This window comes from Fistularia commersonii, chromosome 32, assembly GCF_037954325.1.
Source record: "Fistularia commersonii isolate RoL2024-O1a breed Wild chromosome 32, RoL_Fcom_v1.0, whole genome shotgun sequence".
Classification (NCBI taxonomy): Eukaryota; Metazoa; Chordata; class Actinopteri; order Syngnathiformes; family Fistulariidae; genus Fistularia; species Fistularia commersonii.
In genome coordinates this window covers 2846558-2867186 of record NC_141315.1, presented here as the reverse complement: position 1 = coordinate 2867186, position 20629 = coordinate 2846558, and the positions used below count along the sequence as shown (strand labels likewise).

Below are 20629 nucleotides of genomic sequence, written 5' to 3'. Positions count from 1 at the left end.
TCCTTTAGATTCCAGAAGAGTTTCTGTAGTGTTTCTTCCAAACCTTTGTCAATGATCTCTATGTGCACTCAGATGTTTTTGCTTTTTTTTTCCAGCATTGGTTCCTTGTGTTGTAAAAAAATTCAATCTCGAGTTTCTGACACATTTTATAAATTGAATTAATTGTAGCAAGGCATTGCTCTTGAATTGCGGGCCGCTCTCTCAGAGATGAATTTACAACGCTCACTTTTCAGAGATTTGTTCACACAGGCAGAAACTTGTCTCCATACAGAAGAGTCAACAGGGGATTAGATTTATTTTTCTATTTCTTATTATCAGGGCTAGAGGGTCTATGCAATTTTTGAAAGAGATTTTACTCCAAATGATTTTTAAGACAGTATAAGTGAATTAATTCAATTTTTTATTTTTCTTTAAAAAATGCTTGCCATTTATTTTGCTTCATAGATGACTATACAATTTTATATTTTACAACATAGTTTGAGTATTTTGGTGTTTCCATATACTCTTTGGCTGATCAATGTGTTGTGCAATCAATGGTGTGCAATCACCTCGAATCTCATCTTAGATATTTCTTTAGAAAAACAGTATGACAATATTTATGTATGAAATCAAGGTGATATGGCATGATTTGTTTAATTTAATTGTTCAATATATATGCAATGAATATGTTTGTTCAACAAACATATTCGGTTATTGATAACTTTTGACATGTAAGGGGGAAAGGAAGAGGTTAACCCTTTCATTTAAAATCAAAATACAGTGCAAAAGCACAGTTTAATCTCCATCGGCTCAGTTTTCGTGATTCTCATGTGCTTATCTACCTCCTTCCTCCCTTTTTTCTCTATCTTTGTCATTCCATGTGTCAGGACATTTCTTCTTCCTCTTCAACCTCCTGTTGTGCATGTTCCCATTTGCCACAATTTTAACTTGCTTCACATTTCCAGTTCCTTCCCTATTTTTTTTATAAACAACAAAAGCAATTGCACAACTTTCAGGAGGAAAGACTGAGCGGCTCTTTTCTTCAGCAGCTTTGACTGACAGCGCCTCTTGCACTCTATGCAGTGTGTGTATGTATGTGTGTTTATGGAGGGAAACGAGGGTGCATGTGCCTTGGCATCAACGTTTGCCTTTCAGGAGTTTAGCTGCAGCATTTGGTCCTTTTTTTTTTTCTTTGGGCCATGTTGGTATTTTTTGCATCTGTGTGTATGAATGTGAACAGAAGAACAAAGTAGTCCAAAGGTTGCTAAAGAGCTCTCACACCGATTCATCTTAGGAGTGCAGGCACACACACACTAGGGCTGTGTGTTGACTTAAGAGTTAATGAATGGATGATTGAAGGCTGCAGGGGTTGGGGAGAGCAGTGCCGTGGAAACAACCCTTTTTCCCAGGAAGGGAGCACAGAACAAGAGTTACAGACAAAGAAAGGGATAGAAAACGAGTGTCTCAGAGATGAAGTGAAATTCAGATTGTGTTGCGTGGAGGACTGTGGGGGCTGTGAGGGGGACTGCTTGCAGCCGAAGCATTCTAAATGTTGATAAAGCAAGTAGCATGTACTTGACAAGGACCCAAAGGGGAAAAGAGAGGGAGAGAAGCAGCTGTTGGAGGAGGAGAGAGAGTGAGACAAAGAAGGAGCAGGGGGCTGTCCTTACTTGCTCTTCAGTGTAAGGACTGTATGTGGGAGGAGGCAGAGAGAGAGAGAGAGAGAGAGAGAGCAGGAGAAAAACGGGGGAACAGGGGAGTAAGAAAAGACCAATTACCATGTTTGGTGTGTAAAGAGATAAATACTCATCGGACAGAGTAGCAGGCATAGTTGTAGGCAGTCTCTTCTCCAGCCTCCTCTCCTCTTGTGCTGCACAACTTGGGTTGAAGAACCATGCAGCAGAGGTGGATACTTCCCTGGCTGGCTGCGCTCCTCCCGGGGCTGATGGGGCTCCTGGTGTCTGGCTCAGACTTCCAGCATCACCGCTATGAGGAGATGGTCAGAGCTCTGTTTGGGGTGCAGAGTGAATGCCCATACATCACCAGAATTTACAGCATTGGGCGCAGCGTGGAGGGGCGCCACCTCTATGTGCTGGAGTTCAGTGATAACCCGGGTGTCCATGAGGCATGTGAGTAACACCTGATTTTTTGCTTGACAGGGCAGTTTCAATGCATGTGGGTCAATATTAATGCGCATTTAAACAATACTAACACAGTTGCCTGCTAGGATTAAACTTTTTTTTGTTTTGAGTTTAAATGAATTTTGAAAGAGCCGGTAAACAAAGTTCTGAAGCTGCAATGACTGTTACTTCTTAGCTTTCAAAGAAATTATCATCAATCAATACGCCAATGGATTACTTGGTTTGAGCCATAGTTTAAGTAACCAAAGACAGAAAACTATAATCACAGCTAAGGTTCCCGTGTGTGATTATTTTAACTGTCTATCCATTTAAATAATTCATTGATTAGATTATAGAAAATTGAAAAAGTCAGTCGCTCTTTCAGACACCGAAAAATCCAAATATATTCAACATGGTATCATGAAAAGGTAAAGAAACCACAAAAATATTCATGTTCACTCTTGTGATGTTAAGAAAAGTATTTCAAAGTCAGCAACTAATTCATCAAGTATTGGCGCTCAAGTGCTGTCACAAAAATTTGAATGTTTTCTTCTTCTTCTGTTACTCTTAGATGACAGGGACTACTCTTAGATGAGAGAAATCACTTTTAATGGACCAATAAGTGATTGATTAGATAAAAAATGCCAAAATATATCAAAATGAAAACTATAATTTATTATACATAGATTAAACGTGTGTAGTGTAGAAGTTGTATAGACATTTGTTAAACACATATTTAAAAGTGATACATTTCAATTGCCCGGGGCCAGTCGTTGGTCACCCATTTATTTTACAGTTCTGGCTTCTGAGAGTGAGAAAATAGCTGGCAGGAGACAACCAAGTCTGTGGGAGCTGTGGGTTTTTTCCCAAGGAGGTGAAGTGCAAGTGTTTGCGTTGGCTTCCTGAAGTTGATTGTGTTTGTAACACTAAGGGAAACTAGTGAGAGGCAGAAGGAGGTGCCTGTTCCCTGGACGGCTTCTTTGATAGACATCAGTGACTGGAAAACTCAAAAAGGGAAAGTGAAAGAAATGCATCAACATCTGTGATCTATTTCTAATCTCTGGAATCACGCCAGTGAAAAAATGACGAGTGTTAGTCCAACAATTTTCCAATTCATGTTTTTAAGAGGAAGAACTTGAGAAAAATAAAAGCTTGACAACGGCAAGGAATACTTTTTTTTCTTTTCTTTTGCTTGTGGCTTAGCTTGCATTTTGCACTGCCTTTGCACATATATGGGTTTCCTTCACCAGAATAGAAGTATATATGCTTGTTCTGTTGCAAGGTGACCATGGGTAAAAAACAGGAACCTTGCACGTCACAGGCGAGTGACGTGAGGTCTTGTTCAGGTCAATCCACTTGTACCTTTTAGGAAGTTCATGTCTTTCACAAGCTGCAAAGTATGTGTGTGTGTGTGTGTTTTTTTTGAAGCTGCATGCTAGAGCCAGTACTGTTTTCTGAACCCGAGGCCAGTTGGCGCTGTGTTAAAGAAAAGAGGGTGAATTGCAGACCCAAGCCACCATTTGGTTGCCTAAAGCAATTAGTGAAGGGTGTTCATATATTTGGAAGAATTTGCTCAACCATTGCAGTCCCTGAACATTCTGAAACTAAGCTAACCCCATCTCTTGTGCAACAGTCCAAGAACTTTCAAAAATACATTGTTGTGTTCAGTGGTTTCTGTGCACGTCAGATGCCCTCGGGTTTCCATATCTCAACGCAGCCATTGCTTGGTGGCTGCAGTGTTTGGGGGTCTCTGCAACTTGCAGTGCTGCAGCAGTGATTAATGAAGTGTGCCCTTGGACGAGGGAACCCTATACAGAGTGAAAGACTGTTTGGATAGGTGCCTCACACAATCAATGACAGATACCCACAGGAATGCCGGAAGATCTTATCCAAATAATTAGATAAATTGTAATAAGGCCACTTCAAATTCACCGTCCTTTAGACTTGCAAACCTTATCAAGAATTAAAAATACATTTCAACATTAAGGTGGTGAATTTTTATTACTTTCTCCCTTGTCTGGAATCATATTGGTTGTTAAAGTGATAACTTCTTATTCAAATCCTGCGGTATTTTGGGAACACAAAAGTTTAAGCCAGATTGAATCCAAAGCAGGGATTCAATGGAACCAGTCATTCATATATTAATATCAGCATATATCTTAGTTCACGTAACAACTTTAACGTTAAATATTTTAAATGTTGTGTTTTGTTAGCAAAAGGTTTTGTGCTCTCACATATCAGTATTTGTTCAAAAAAGTTCCATAACAGTCAGGTTCCAATCCAACCTGTACTTTTTATAGAGAAACTAGACAGGCAATATACAAGGTATGGAGTTTAAAGTGTATATGCGTGTGTGTGCATGTCATTTTAAATGTCATGCATGGAAGCACTGTTGGGGCTCTTTGACCTCCTGACTGCCCTCCACCTCTCCACTTCCCTCACAGTGGAGCCCGAGTTCAAATACGTGGGCAACATGCACGGCAACGAAGTGCTCGGCCGTGAGCTGCTCATTAAGTTCTCCCAGTTTCTGTGCGAAGAATATCGAGCTGGAAACCAGCGGATCATGAGGCTGATCCACGACACACGCATCCACATCCTGCCCTCCATGAACCCTGATGGTTATGAGGTGGCTGCCAGACAGGTAATGTATACCCTTGCATACCATGTGTGCTTTGAAGGGAAACCAATGGTAATCTCCTAAAGGAACACCGCTGCCTGATTTTCTTCGGTAATTATTTGCCACTGCTTTAGAAAAAAAAGGCATTTTTCCTACACTATGTCAATGCCAGCAGATATGCTTGAGATGCTCAGTGAAATGAAATACCAGAAGTTTTTTTTGTTGTTTTTTTTCCCCAAACGCAGCATATTTTACCTCATCACTCAGCATACATTTGGAGGTTTTGGTTTAAAGCAGTTATGTTTGAATATACGCCATTTGTGCTTAGCAGTTCTGAGCCAAACGCTCCCGCTTTCATGCAGTGTGTCTTTCTGCCAGTTGTAATTATTCTGGGTGTGAAACATACACCGTCTTTAACACAAATACACACATGAGGATACAATCTTTTTGAGTCTAATTATATGTCCCTGGGAGGTAATTTGTCCATGAAGCTCTAGTTGTTACTCACTTGACACATGCTGTGTTCTCTAATTTCTAGCGACAGATGTTTTGGCCGCAGCAGCATCTGGATGGCAGTGTGACTTACTTCAATATGTTGCTTTAAATAAAGATTTAGAAACGGTAGCCTCACCATGTGTATGTGATTCTCATTATTAAACATGGACTTCTACTGTTTGCTATCCAGCATGGACACAATAAGAATGCGGTCAATTAGGAAAAAACAAGCATTTATTCGACAAAAAAATAGTATTAACTGAAAATTGGGGAAAAAAAATCACACAAACTGAAAATAGATGATTTATTAGATAAGCTAAGTTTCTCTTTGATAATAATAATAATGAAAAAAAAGCAGAAGTTGCCACTGCAATCAGTGAATCCAACCAATGAGTTTCATATGGTTGAAATCCAAAACGACAGACGTCAAAATACCTGTTGATAGCAGTCATTCAAATGCAAAAGAAAGGTGATGACTTTGGAAAGTTGTTGAAATTGTCTCATCAGGGTCCAGAGTTCAACGGCTACCTGGTGGGTCGAGGGAACGCCAGAGACATCGATCTGAACCGAAACTTTCCGGACCTGAATGCACTCATGTACTATTACGAGAAGACCAATGGACGCAACCACCACCTGCCCCTGCCAGACAACTGGGAGCAACAGGTCAGTGCCACTAGATAAACACCCACCCACCCAACCACACACACACACACACACACACACACACACACACACACACACACACACACACACACACACACACACACACACACACACACATGAAAATGCCTTACACCGGCTTTTATGTTGTTAAGAGAAACTGTGTGGAAATTATGTGGGTTCTGAATATCTTAACATTTCTGTCTTGGTGGAGAGCAAAGGTACGCATGTGTCATATTTGAATATAAACTGTCTCATAGACAGCTTTAATTTTGTTGACATGAAAGTCCACTCATGTCATTCCCAGTTCACCTTTTCTATGTAAAAAAAAACAGTCCATGAATATGAAAAGGCACGTTCCAAGTGAATCACATGAATGCTTTGAAGGTGTCCTTTTGTTTCCATACTTCATTTGACGTGTTCAGGTGGACGCAGACTGTAACTGTTACTGTAACTATTTTATATAGTGTGTCATCTTCTCTTTGTTAGAAACAGCAGCCCCTTTTGTATTTACTGTCTGAAACAGGAGAACAATATCATCTGATCTCTCTTCCTAACTCAGATTACAGAGTGGAACAAAAACAGTGCTAAAAATAACATTTAGGCTGTCAAATGGTAAAATGTATTGTTCAATTCAGACTTTTGCTCAACCCCCTCCCCCCTCCTCTTCCTTTTACTTTAGAATATGTCCAGAATGAGATTTCACTTTGAAGCAGTTGTCAGCTGGCCTGACTCCTCAGCTAAAAAGATATAAATTGCGATGTCAGTCAAAGATGATCAGACTTTATCACTTTGTTAGTTTGAGTCTAAAGTTTCCTAAGATTTGGCTTTAAGGCGCTAAACCCACTTATCACAAAAAAACAAGTTTCTTTCTTGGTGTATGTTATCGTCCCGTAATGTTTACAGAGGACATCAATACAGTACATGTACTCCTGGAAGCTGATCGTAAACATCACGGCCGGGTTGAGCCTGGAGGGAAACTAAGGTGCCCTTAGCAATAACATGAGGAGAAAATACAATGCTAAAAGGAACCTTGTTTTCATTTGTTGCAAGTCCTTGTAAATCTTCATGTCATAAAGCTCAAATATGGGTTGAATACCCGATCCAATTGTTTTCTCAAAACCTGCTACACAATAGCTGGATAATGCACTAGGCTACTTTCAAATGTAATTTGATCCAAGCTCTTCTAAATCCCTGTTTGGCCATTTGTTTTGCAAGAGCTTGAGCAACATACAGCACAACCATTAAAGATCTGCTTCCACAAGGCATTCAACACAAATACTTAATACTTCTGCTGTCCTTCATATTCAAAGAGCGCTTCCCAGAACAATACTCATACAATATTCATACTCAGTAAACATAATTATGATCACCAGTATTATTGTGTCTTTTATGTGCTGAAAATGTTAAAAGGTGATGGTATAAGGGCTTTTACAGATATCCATAAATGAAATTGAAAGCATCATGAGCTGTTAATTAGCATGAGAAATCCAACAAGTGGACGCCGAAGTCAAATTCATTCGAGACTTTGTAAGTAACAATTACCTGACAAATACAACTGACGTGGTCATACTGTAGTGAACATCTACAGAGGGAAGTAAATTAGTGTCTGGCATGATCTTGTCCACAACACTGGTCATTTTTACCAGCTGGAAAATTTACCATTACCACACATTACCACAAAATCAGTAACTCTTTCATCTCTAGTTCAAACTGTGGCTGCACTAAAAACATCTGACCTTAGTGTAATTCAAGTCTCATATTGACAAATCAGTTACAAGTTTATTTATATTTATTATATTCATATTATATTCTATGTTACACAAACTTCTTGACGCAAAGAAATACTCGATGACACGATACCTGTAATTTCAGTCAAAGAGATGGTTATTTACTTCAGATGATTGTTTAGGTAACATCATTGTTCAAGGATATTGTTGAACTATTGGATAAAACATTCAGAAACTATTATAATAAACGTGGCTTAATAGATAAAGTTATATAGTTTAAATTGGTTGTAGTGAGAGATATTGTTTCCTTCTGGGTCACTGGACGGCCTCTATATTTTCTTTTCTCCAATTATTTTGGATCACTGCAGTGTAAAATGAAATTAGACAAAAAGGGATTTAGAGTGTATTGGGAAATTGTAACTAGCAATTGAAAGTGTGTATTTTTTAAGGTCAGCTCATGGAGAATTTCCTCGCTTTCAACTTTTCTGTGAAGCAATAAAAATCTCGGCTTTATTTGTCCATCCTAGTGACAGTTGGTCTGAGCCTTCTATTGATGCCTTTGTTAATTGATTGTTGCATTTTTTTAATCTCATTTACTAAGATATCAAAGAGCTCTAAATCAAAGAGGCTCAAAATTGCATCATTATTTCATTATTATATGTATTTTGGTATTAGGGTCAACAATGTAGTATGTGCTATGCTCTGGCACTTTTAAAGGACTAATTCATTCATTCATCCATAATCTATACAGCTCCACATATCCTGCAATCAGGATCAGGGCTGAGAGAGGGACCCTCTAGTTGTGACGGGGAAGTGCAAACCACTGCGCAACTGTGCCGCTAATTATTCATTCATTCATTATCCATGCTGCGTATCCTGGAATCAGGGTCATTGATCTATTTTGTCTGTTCGGACTGAGGGGGGGGGAGGACTTGAGGGAAACCCACAACATATCGTCTCAGGCAAAAAGAACGCCAGTCAGGATCGAACCGGGGACGCCACCATGCCACTTGCTCATTGTCATCTCAATGTTATTTACTGAATAGTATTCATATCAACCCATAAATATGCCAATAAATGCAAATATTGTCCAGTACAAATCTGCCGAGCAATATATTGGCTTGACGATGGCTCAATTGATTTAACTTTAATTTGAACACCAAAGTGTTGATGTATTGGTGCAGTTTTGTGCACCTGAGTCAATGTCGTCTGTCATCATCTACTTCAAGTTGTTATACTATACTGATATGCACTTTATCACTTTTCTCCGTCTGCAGCTGTTAATCAATGTATTTATGTTTAAGTCACAGTTCTTGGGTCCTTCATATGGCAGCCTCTGGATGAACTGCCCTGCCCAACCCATTCCAAACTAATAAAATAGCCCCGCCCAGCACCGTGGTGAAAGCTATAGATTCAAAGCATATCTAAAAATCCACATATAATAAATATGTGCCAGTTCTCAAAACAGACTTCCCACCTTCCCACATCTTGGTTGTAGCTGTTACATTCAAGGCCAGTGGGGTCTGAGTCTTCTCAAAAAAAGTGACAGAGCCAGACTGTTTATTATCCTGCATACCTTACCAGAGCAGAGGTATTACTTCTTGTCTCCATGTATGATATATGACTTGGAGCGTGTAAGCATAGTTAAAACTGACAGAGAAAGTAAATGGCGACGTGAAGTAGAATTTAAAGGTTTAAAATGGGTTTGGTAAATTTTTGTGTGTGCTATTTTTGCTGCTATGTTCTCCAGACGGTCTCTAGTGACCTTTCAAATGCTTTCGGGACACGAAATCGAGATTTTACCTCCGTTTGCACTGAGCAGATCTGCCACCCTCCCATCCTGTGTTAATATCCCCTGCTCATCTTTAAAAGTCATCTTTCTCCTTGGATTTCAGACACCAAAGAGACATTTTCAAAAAGGCTAACATGTCTGGGACTTTATTAAAAAGATCTAAAATAAAGGAAAAGAACGACAGACTGATTTTTTTGGCCGAAGAAGTTCAGATGACATCTGAATCATGATTGTCTGAAGTCAGACTGAGGTTCTTAACAGTGAAAAGGCAGAACAAAGAGGACAAACTTGCAGAAGGCAAATCCAGGTGATCAGCCAAGCAGGGAAGCCAGTGGTTCTGGGTGAAAAGAAAAACAGATGTGTTCAGTCCACTGATGATGTTTGGGGAAAGTTTGAGGTGAACTTTGGGCAATTGCTGCTTCTCACTGTCAAGGGCAGCTTCTAATGGCAATGTTTCTCGCACGTTATTGAATCTGAAGGATCGTTACAGTGTCCATAGTCATTTGCATTCCTGCGAAAAAACCAAATTCTTTCAAACAAAACATTTTCAAGGGTGTCTACCTCTGCATTCTTACAACACCCTGAAATAGTGTACAAGCACAATAGGATGTCAGAATTAAATAGAACAGAATGTTATTTCAGAATAAAGTAGGGCAGATTGTTTTCATTTCACCGGCCTGGAAACTTGTCTTAACATCACAAAGTACAGGAAATTGATATCAGACACTTTGTGGAATAAAGGTATTAATGGTGCTGGGAATAAGGGTCTATGGAAATACACTTTTAGTTTCCAGGCGGACAATAGAACTCGGCGGGTTCAAACTGGTTGAGCAGTGGATTAGAAGGCATCTGCCATGTGAGTAGCTGTTCATCTTGGCAGCCTTTCATCAGCTCTCAGGAAGATCAATGTACACCCTCTTTCTGAGCAGAAATGCCTTACGGTCGTCACGTGGGTGTCTGGATATATGGAATGACTCCATCTGAAAAATACATCACGGTCTCATGTTTTGTTGCGCACATTACGAACACAAATACCATTGCACTTTTGTACCCATTGTAATTATGAAACATCCCACATTGAGCTGGTAGGAAAGAGCAATGATACGACGGAAGCATCATTAAACATGCTGTTTGTGTTTGCATGTGGGCGATGCATGAGACAGCTCGTATTCATTCTGATGATAGATAGGAACTACATGAACGCTAATGAATAGGGTTTTTACATGTCTAGCAGCCAATTTTGATTGGTACAACGGGATAATCACGGAAACTGATGGCAATGGGAAATAACAAGTGCCAACCCTGTGCAAACCCTCCACAAAATGGTATGGGGGGGTTCAATTTCCGAATTTGGCAGAGTATTTCAACTGCCACTTCTAACATGGGACTCAATCTTTATACTAAACACACGTCACTTGCATAAATAGCTTATGTGAAAGCTGCATGCAAGCTCGCACAAATCTAATCACATTCATTACGCCGAGCGGCTCCGACGAAAAATACCCCTTCACCATTTCAGCAGATATGTTAATATAATCCAGGATATCATTTTTTGGATTTGCATTGATCTACTCTGTGCATGTCCTTCTCCCAGCAGGATTACTCAAAACTACTTGAGTGATTTTAAAGAACGTTGATGAAAGGTTGACTTTTCATGGGAATGTGTTCCAGTTCCTTCAAGGAAATATTGGATGGACTTTGGTTAGCCCCGGCTGTAGATCTGCAATCTGTCACTGAACTGCATCAGTGAGACTAGTGGAGCACCAGCTCTGGAAAAGCGTGGTCTATTTTCTCTCTGAAAATCTTTCGCAGGTTGAACCAGAGACATTGGCAATCATTAAATGGATGCAAAACTACAACTTTGTCCTGTCAGCCAATCTCCATGGAGGTGCAGTAGTGGCCAATTATCCATTTGACAAGTCACGAGACCCCCGCATTCGAGGGAGGACAACCTATGCGGCGACTCCAGACGACAAAATCTTCAGAAATGTGTGTAGCAGATTAAAATTATTTCCCAACGGTAACGTTACACTCAACTAATTTTTTTCATTGCCCGTTGTGTGTTGTCATGCACATCTTGGCTCATCGTTTACAATATTTGCATTTGTGTGTGTGATGTCAGTTGGCCAGGACCTACTCATACGCACACAGCTGGATGCACAAAGGTTGGAATTGCGGTGACTTCTTTGATGAAGGGATAACCAATGGGGCCAGCTGGTACTCTCTTTCCAAAGGTGAGAAAACCTCTCTTTCTTTGCAGTGACTCAAAAACCTTGAATACTTTAAAGTTAACTTTTAGAGTTTGTTTGGGAAATGTGGAAAAATGGCTTGAAGTGCAATTATAATACAGAAAATGCTCAGTGTATATGCAGTTCCTTTGGTGTTTGGTACTCGTGCTGTTATTTGAACAAAATTGGGTTGTAGCCACAGTAACGTAATTTTGGAACATCCTTCTGTAACCGGCCGCACCATATATTCATTTACCATCAGAAAGGCCTCTGGTATTTGCTGGGATTGCGGCATTTTTCAAAAGAAAGATAAATAATAAAGGCTTCCTAACAGCCTGTGTGTCCGTCCATCTGATGTATCTATCAAAGGCTATATCTATGAAAGGATATTAAATCAGCAAAGGTAAATCAACTCCGTATACATGCACGATCGTACATTAAGTTGAATATACTTCCTATGCAGCTGATGTTTTTTATTTTTCCTGAGGCGCAATCATTTGAGTACATTTTCAAGCCCCGACAGAGCACACCTCAGAACGCACAGCAATGCAGAGATACACCTGGTAGAAAGATGCTTGCTCGGTTATTGCCACATGGATGTGCCTGGTGTATTGTCAGGGTCCTGTAAAGTGGGCTTCAGTGAATACTTTGCGAGGGCTGGCTGGAGCCCTTTGACTTGGATTCCTCTTTTGACTTCTTCAACCCCGACAGCTGCACCTCTACCGATACCTCAGTCGAGCTGCTCAGAGGAATACCTTAAAATAGATAACTATACATATCAAAAAACAATGTCAGTGAGATCTTGGTAAAGCCTGAGCTGACAGGAAAGACTGCTCTGGTAGTTCATTAACAGCCTCTTTAAGGCTTACTCACACTTGAATGAATTTCAGCTTGAGGGTATATTCCACAATCAGTTTACATTTTCATTTTCTCCTTCCAAACCTTCTCAAGTTATCCTTGTGCTTATCTTCTCCATATTGCTTAATGAGAGGACAGCATTATTTGACAATCACAGAGTAGGACCGCTGTCGTGCTGGAGCGTTGCTATAGGTTTCAAGTTCTGCTTGCAATACATTAAAAAAAAATTCCCCCCAAGTCAGTCCCAATTATTCAGTGAGTGAAATATATTAAACATATACATGTAACCTAAATAGCTGTACAAACAATGCATTTGTCTCTGTAAGTTACATCACCCGCTCCCCATAGACCCTCAACTCCCTCTCCCAAGATGGACAGAGTTCCCTCATTTGGCAGTTTGACATTTACTTCCAACCGTACATATGGAGTACGAAAAACCTCGTATTAGAGGTTTATTATCATACAATTTTGCATACAAAATGCTCATATTGTTGTACTGTTTGCTGGTATTATCCCCTTTGGAGGCGAGAACACTTGAGAAAAGCCTGGGCACTAAAAATTATGTTAAGTCCCCTAGTGGTTTACGGTTTGAGGGACGTGTCGTGTAAGTGAACGAAGGGATAAATATTAACAGTAATATTTATGGTAGAATGAGACACTAATGTGCCAAGATCATTGAACTGTCTGGGCATGTTTTCAGTTTCAGCTCAGTTAATCCACGACTGCAACAACAAACTGCAACAAATTCCTAGTTCTTTGATGTGTAAGTCCTTCAGGAATGTGTATCTCCAGAGCTTTTCACTTATGCAAGCTTTTGAATTCGTTGAAAACACCCACATTCACATTTAGTAGGAGACTGTTATATTTATTTTAACAATTCAGTTCGCTCCAAGAATTATGTCATGGTCTGAGAGGTTACATTTGAACCCCGTTCTGGTCTCTAAAGTCATACTTTACGGTTAAGATTTGCGAAGCTTATGGCCGACAAAAAGAGTGAGTGACGCCGGGTGTAGTTCATAGAAAGACTTTCTCAAAGCTTTTCCTAATCTGTGAAAGGAATACATGAAATAGTATTTTAATAGCGCAGTAAAGTTTTACCCCAGTGGTATTTTAACCAAGATTTCATGGCAGTGGTTTTTGAATCCACAAAAATGAATTCCATTTAATTAACAAGTCAAATTGGAAACCAGTCCGGGAATAATGTGAATTTCCATGGAAACACACACTCAGCCCATGCGAATATGTATCTGTTGCAGGGATGCAGGACTTCAACTATTTGTACACCAACTGTTTTGAGATCACCCTGGAGCTGAGCTGCGATAAGTTTCCTCCAGAAACTGCACTGCCCAAAGAATGGCTGGGCAACCGTGAGGCTCTAGTTTCGTACCTCGAGCAGGTCAGGCACACGCACGCGCACACACACACACACACACACACACACACACACGAACACAAGTGCGCATGCAAACAATTACATACTGGTTGATTTAGGACCCGAATCTCAACTCATCATTTGTCAGCACCGTGAGTCACCAAAACATCTTTGTTTTTTATTTTTCTTATCACACCCTATTTTTCCAAAGAGAGTCCTGGACAAAACAGCAGCAGTGAAGAGTATGAAGAAAAATAAAAGCAGATTAAATAGGGACCTGAAAAAACAACCATAAACCTTAGCCGATATTATCTCCTCGCATAAAGTAGGATAAATATTACAATTCAATTGACTCGAACTCATTTCACCCATATGTTGGTTATCAGCCACAGTGCAAGGAGACCCCTGGCGCCAAAGTTAGGGATTTAGTTTTTAATTATCAGTACTGCCATTATTGTAATGCGTTTCAGCTGTTGCGTTTTAGTCAAGCATGTGAATCCGTGGTACGATACATTTTCACACTATTTGTATGCCACGTTTTCCTTCTCGGCTGTAATAAGGCTATAAACATAGATTTTTAAGGCTTTGCCCAATCCCTGTTTTTAAGAGCCTCCTGTTCTGCCCTTCAATACTTCCCAAATACTCTTGACTGGTTAAAGTAAAAAGAAATAAATAAACAAGCAAGAGTCAAATTTGATGCCACTGTGTTTTTTTCTTGTGAGTGACTTGAAGTGACCTTCAAGTGATGACATATAACACTTCAATCTGATTGTTTACTGGTCCTCACTTTTTATACATTTATTAATATTCTTTGTTCTGTGACGATATCTCCCTTAATATAAGCTTGTCTGAGGCGAAGGAACTCAAAGAAAAGCTTTCACATTTGAATCAAAGGAGGTGCCAGACTATCAGATCTGAATTCATCTGTCTCTCTAGAGGCATCAGCACCAAAAAGATGTAAAAAATAATAATTGCTCTGCTTACCACACTGTAATATGTTAAAGTTAACAAAATACCACATATCATACCACACTGCTTACTTTGTACATAGGGCTGGAGTCAAATCCTAGCAGCGATTGGGAGAGAGGCAGGGTACACCCTGGACCGGTTGCTGGTCACCTTCCTGTTCTCTTGCAAAAGCGCTAAACACTCCGCTTTCTTGCCACCCATTATTTATTTATTGATGAAATCATCAAAAACATCTTGTATAGTACTTTTATGTAAAAGGGCTTTTTCAAAATATTCCTCAGTTTTGAATGCCGCAACACAATAACTTCCCTATTGATGCCATATGAACAAAACATACAAATGGGAGAGAGAATTTCATCAGTGCTGTGAAGCACTTGTATAGAACTACTTTATTTATATACTAGACACTCGCCACGTTCTGTTAAAACTGAAAACAGCATCTTAGATGAGGGGTGAAATGTTCTCAAGAAAAAAGTAAGTCCTGTAGCCACGGCAAGTTATGACAATTGCTTATCATGACCTGGATGATTGAAAACTTTCATAGATAAGGTCTTCATACTTCCCAGCTTAATGGGATTTTCACAAATTCCTTTTCTTTTCATAAACCTTGCTACTTCCCATGAAAAAATGTTTGCATTCCTAGGATACCACCATAAGAAATGATTTAAAGATCAGAGGAGTTTAAAGGGAAAGAAGAAGAAATCGAGGAATCTGACGTACTGTACTCAAAAAGTGTCCAAGACAAAAACCTTAGAGATATTTACCTGGACAGGTGGAGACTCACAAGAAGAACAGATGTTCTCTCTCTCTTTCTTGTGCATTTCAAGTCTGTCCTGCTTGTACTGGCACCACCTCACCACATAGATAAAACAATTTAAGTGATATATCAAGGAATCAATCTTTTCAAAGAAGAATAGACAACTTGAAGCCAGCAACTTGCTTTTTTCATTTGGTTTCAAATCTTTCTGAGAATCTGTCTCCACAGTATTTCCAGTGTCTAGTCTGGAAATGATCTTTTTAAGTTGATTAAAAAGTTCACTTTAGAAACCACCATGAACCAAGGTCCCATTTGACCAACTTAGTCACTTTGACAAAAAAAGCAAATCTTTATTTGGTTTGTCAGGTAAGAAGGCTGTTTGTTTACGTTCAGCTGCGGAGCGTTTGCTATTTTGCCAGCAATCAAATACAAATTCATTTTATGATATTAATATGTCATATTTATATGACATATACTTACATAACAAACCCAATATTGCTGAACACACACACACACACACACACACACACACACACACACACACACAGGGAGGAATTCAATTCTCCAGCTTCCAGTAAATATTGGCACTCGCTGTTTAGACTATATGACTCAAACTAAGTTGTGAGAAAACTCAGTGAAACAGACCCAACACTTACCTTGACATGAGACCTCGGCTTGAAGACACAGCATTCTCTGTCTCACTCGGCAGAGTCAGACACAAGGATGCGGCGCTTTTTACACAAGCCAAGCATAACACATTCCAGGCTTGCATATGGTTATTGTACGCCAGAGTGTCATTTTCAGCTCATTTTGAAGATGTAGTTCATCATCTGCTGCTGGTTGCATCCAATAAAGGGATCTACAATATCCAAACACAGTGACTACTGTTTTCCTATCCCTTCTTCCATTATCATGTGCTTTTTTTCTGCACGGAATAGGTCACCCCAAAAATGAAAATGAAGTCATTGTCTAGTTGGGTTAAGAGAACATCTTTTCAAATTTTGCAGTCCATGACAAACTGTCTTGATGCAACCAAGAAATCACGCATAACCATGACCTAGATTCAAACATGTAAAAGAAAGGAAGAAAAAAAAATTAAAATACTGTACACTGCTCATCGGAATGAATCCAAGACTTCAGAGCTTGCTTTGTGGGGATGAGATTACCCACTGAGCTTAGTTTTCTTCACGAATGGTTGTCTTATCCTTAAACTTGCTCATGGCCAAATTAAAGTCGTTGTAAAACATGGTGCCAGATCATTCTGGAAAATGATATAAACAACAATAAAACATCATTATCTAAAATGTTCCTCCATTTCTTCAGGTACATCATGGGTTAAAAGGGATGGTATATGATGAAAACAACAATCCTATTGGCAAAGCTGCAATCTCAGTGGCTGGAATCAACCATGATGTAACCAGTGGTGAGTTGGGTTAAGACTGGCTTTTTGGTTAGGGTGCTGTATGATATGAATGTTGATGTTAGTCAGTTGTATTTTCCAGTACTTCAATATGACTTGAAACTGTGGTAACATCTCGACCAATTTTCTTTGCATAAACACTCCGTTCATAAAACTTGATTTGAGCCATAAACAAGACATTTTTTGGTTACCGACTTAAAGGAAAATCTTTGATGTTGATACTGCCCTCTAATGGTCTGGTGTGAAAACTCATCCTGAAAAAAAGCACAAAATATGGAAATGACTTCACGATGCTTCTTTTTTGATACATATGTTTTTTAGGAGTGGAAGGTGACTATTTCCGACTCCTGCTGCCAGGAACCTACACAGTGACAGCATCTGCCCCAGGTTACCTCCCCTCCACCAATGCTGTGACAGTGGGACCTGCTGAGGCAATACAGGTATGTGCCTGGAAATGGGAAAGGTGTATTTGACTGCATAAGATATGAAAACTTGTTCAAAAGTGTTAAATAGCAATTGTATAACCGAAAAAATTAACAGATAAAGAAAAAACAAAATTAAATATAAATGATAATAACCCTTCCCACATAATCACATGTGGTTAAAGGATGCTTGGTGCTCAGAATGTCTGGGTACAAGAAAAATGAAGCTAGACAAGTTATTTAACAGTGATTTAAAATAAGCTTTTCAGAAAAATTATGGGAATCCATTTAATGCCTTTGACTTTGAGAACAAGATAGTAAGGAGCAGTGTGAATTTATTTAGATTTTTTTTTGTTTTTAGATTTTATTGTACTTTATTAATCCCTTGCAGGAAAGTCCTCTCTGCATTTAACCCATCATGGATGAACCATGAGCAGTTGGCAGCCATCGAGCGGCTAGAGGGGAAAACTAATATATTAATTCAATTTCATTAATTAACTTATTGCTGAGTGCGTGTTTGAAAGAAGGAATGGTAAATGGCCTCAACATATGTAGGGATTTCACACCTCGTGGTTTCAAAGCACTTTACAGTAGCAAGCATTTGGCCATTCATACACACAATCACATACCGATGGTGGCAGAGCTGCAACGCAAAGCACTAAACAAGCCGTCGGGAGGAACTTGGGGTTCAGTGTCTTGCCAAAGAACACATTAACATCAAACAGTCAACCCTTCAATCTAAGGGACGCCCACTTTACCAACTGAGCCACCGTTTGCCCCAAAGCATAAAACATGACATGACATGGTGAAGCAGGAAGTGAATATCAACACTTCCTCTTTACTTGGTCCTGATAAGCTCGACCTATAGATTTGAAAAGTGGATCAAGTTACATATGAGCCCAAATACTTGTCCTGACTGAAATTGATTATGAAATGATCTCCATCAAATGGATTACCGTTCCACTTAAAAGGTTATGAATTTGTCTATCATAGCTTTTTTTGTTCATGCATAATAAAATGCAATTGCAAATTAATTTCAAAACATATTCCTTAAATCAAATCTAATCTTCTTATGCACACTGGTTAGCGTTTTCACCTCACAACAAGAAGGTCCCTGATTCGTTTCCAACAGGGGGCCTTTCTGTGTGGGGTTTGCATGTTCGCCCTTTGTCTGCATAGGTTTCTCCTTGATTCACTGGATCCTCCCACAGTCCAAAAACATACAGTAGGTTCACTGGAGACCCTAAATTTTCCATACGTGTGAATGGAGGAGTGAATGTTTGTATGTCTCTTTCACCCTGAGATCAAGTGGTGACTGGTAAACTTTTCTGGATTCTATTCTTAGCCTTCTAACTTGCAAAATCTAAAGAGCTTTAACACTCAAGAGCTTTTGGTTGGATGTGACAAAGAGAACAGGATCCTATGAAAAACAGAAAAGAAAAGCCACAAACACAAACATTCTCATAACAACAACAGCAACTTAACAATGAAAAAAAGCTATATTAGCACATCTAACTGTACAGGCAACATGATACATCAGAACTCAGCCAAGAAGTACAAACCTTAACCCTCTTGGCATGCAGCAGGTTTGGACTGCATAAAGTACAAAATAACAAAAATGCTGATCCTGGAAAAAAAAAAAATTTAAATGATGCAATTATGGGTTTGTAAAACAGGAATAAACATTTAATACCAATTTACTTTCTCAGTGGTACCAATGTAAGGAAAGTACTGCTGGCCCAGTATTCTGTCATGTAAAGGATTAGTTTTAAAATCTCATGATCTCATGTCTTTACTTGCGGGCTGTATTATAAACCTCAATGACTCACACCTTGTTTCACATCTTTTTCTTGACAGCTCCATTTTTACTTGAAAAGGGCACCAAAGCAAGCAAAGCAAAACCACAAAATGAAGCCCCACCACGGCAAGAAGAATCTCTCGTCTCCCAAGTCCCCTATGAAACTTGGTCCAAGATGAGACAGTAATTTAGAAAACACACAGAAATACATGTGGACACTGAACATTGCATTATAACGCGCCTGACACACACGCCTACACATGCATGCGGGCGCGCCACACACACACACACATACACACACGTATATATTATAAAAAAAGATCATAATACATTTATGTAATTTTGCATTTGTAGACCCATGATTATGTACTTCAAATATATGTCCTTTTTGTTGTGTGTCTGTATTAAAGAACAAACCTGGTGTATTTATGTCATAGTGTTGATTTGTATGAACACAACTCTTCTATTTGTAAATGTTTTTTTTTTTTTTTTGGTTTGTTTATTTGTATGTAAATGCCAAAATTTGATGAAAATTAAAAGTAATAATTAAAAATTACATTTTGTCATTGTCATTGTCTCCTGTACACTCTCATCTAAGTTTAGTGTGTTGCTCCTTGGCTCCTTTCAGAGAAATGAATGAGCATGACAATAAAAGATGAATTCAGCAGGAGGTAGAAAATAAATAAGTCAAGTGGAGACCATGTGAGAGGTAGCCATGCTGTTTATTGCTCTAAATATCTCTTCCTATAAATAGCACCAATAGCTTGTAGTTGAATCTTTCAACTACTGTTTATCTAATGCTCTTTAATGCTTGAATTATAATAAAATGAATAACAACCAAAACTATGCCACCTATTCATGTGAAGTCCCCATGAAAATGATTTAACATGCAATGAATTTTTAAAGATTAAAATAATTAAAAAGCCACACTCAATAAAAGTTTAAAAAAAGAGCCAACAGAAGGCATTCCTGAAAGGGCTTGGTAACATATAAAGCCAGAGTTGTAAATTACAATCCGACAGTTTTGTGTCGTGTGCAAACACATAAAATCCAGAGGATTTGAGGGAAAGTATTCAAAACAAATATTATTACCAACGTGTTGAAACTTATCATCATTCCAGCCGAAGTTAAAAGCAGTAAGGTTCATCAGTATACAGTGCTCAAATCACTTGGCAGTGGTTAATCTTTCATCTACCTCTGTTGCCCGCTCTTTATCATGTATGAAGGAATGTATTTTGAAAGGTTTTTTTAGGACGTTAATAACACTTTATCACTACTACGATTTGTGCATTGGCAAACTTTCAAAATGTATATAGATTTGGACATTGTAGGAAAAATTACAGCTCTTTCTCCCCTATATTATCACAGAGTTGGAGGTCTTACAATTTCCCCGAAGGATGATATATTGCTGG

General features: G+C 39.0%; 1 protein-coding gene across 1 annotated transcript; it reads left to right on the top strand.

Annotated features, from left to right (window-relative positions):
* The first annotated feature begins 1584 nt into the window (after positions 1-1584).
* Positions 1585-19773, top strand: cpn1 (carboxypeptidase N, polypeptide 1). The gene is made up of 9 exons (XM_086139537.1): positions 1585-2108; positions 4544-4740; positions 5719-5874; positions 11206-11382; positions 11516-11627; positions 13736-13875; positions 16901-17000; positions 17319-17437; positions 19277-19773. The coding sequence occupies exons 1-9, from the start codon at positions 1874-1876 to the stop codon at positions 19394-19396; spliced, it is 1356 nt and encodes a 451-aa protein (XP_085995663.1). The 5' UTR covers positions 1585-1873; the 3' UTR covers positions 19397-19773.
* Positions 19774-20629: the final 856 nt, after the last annotated feature.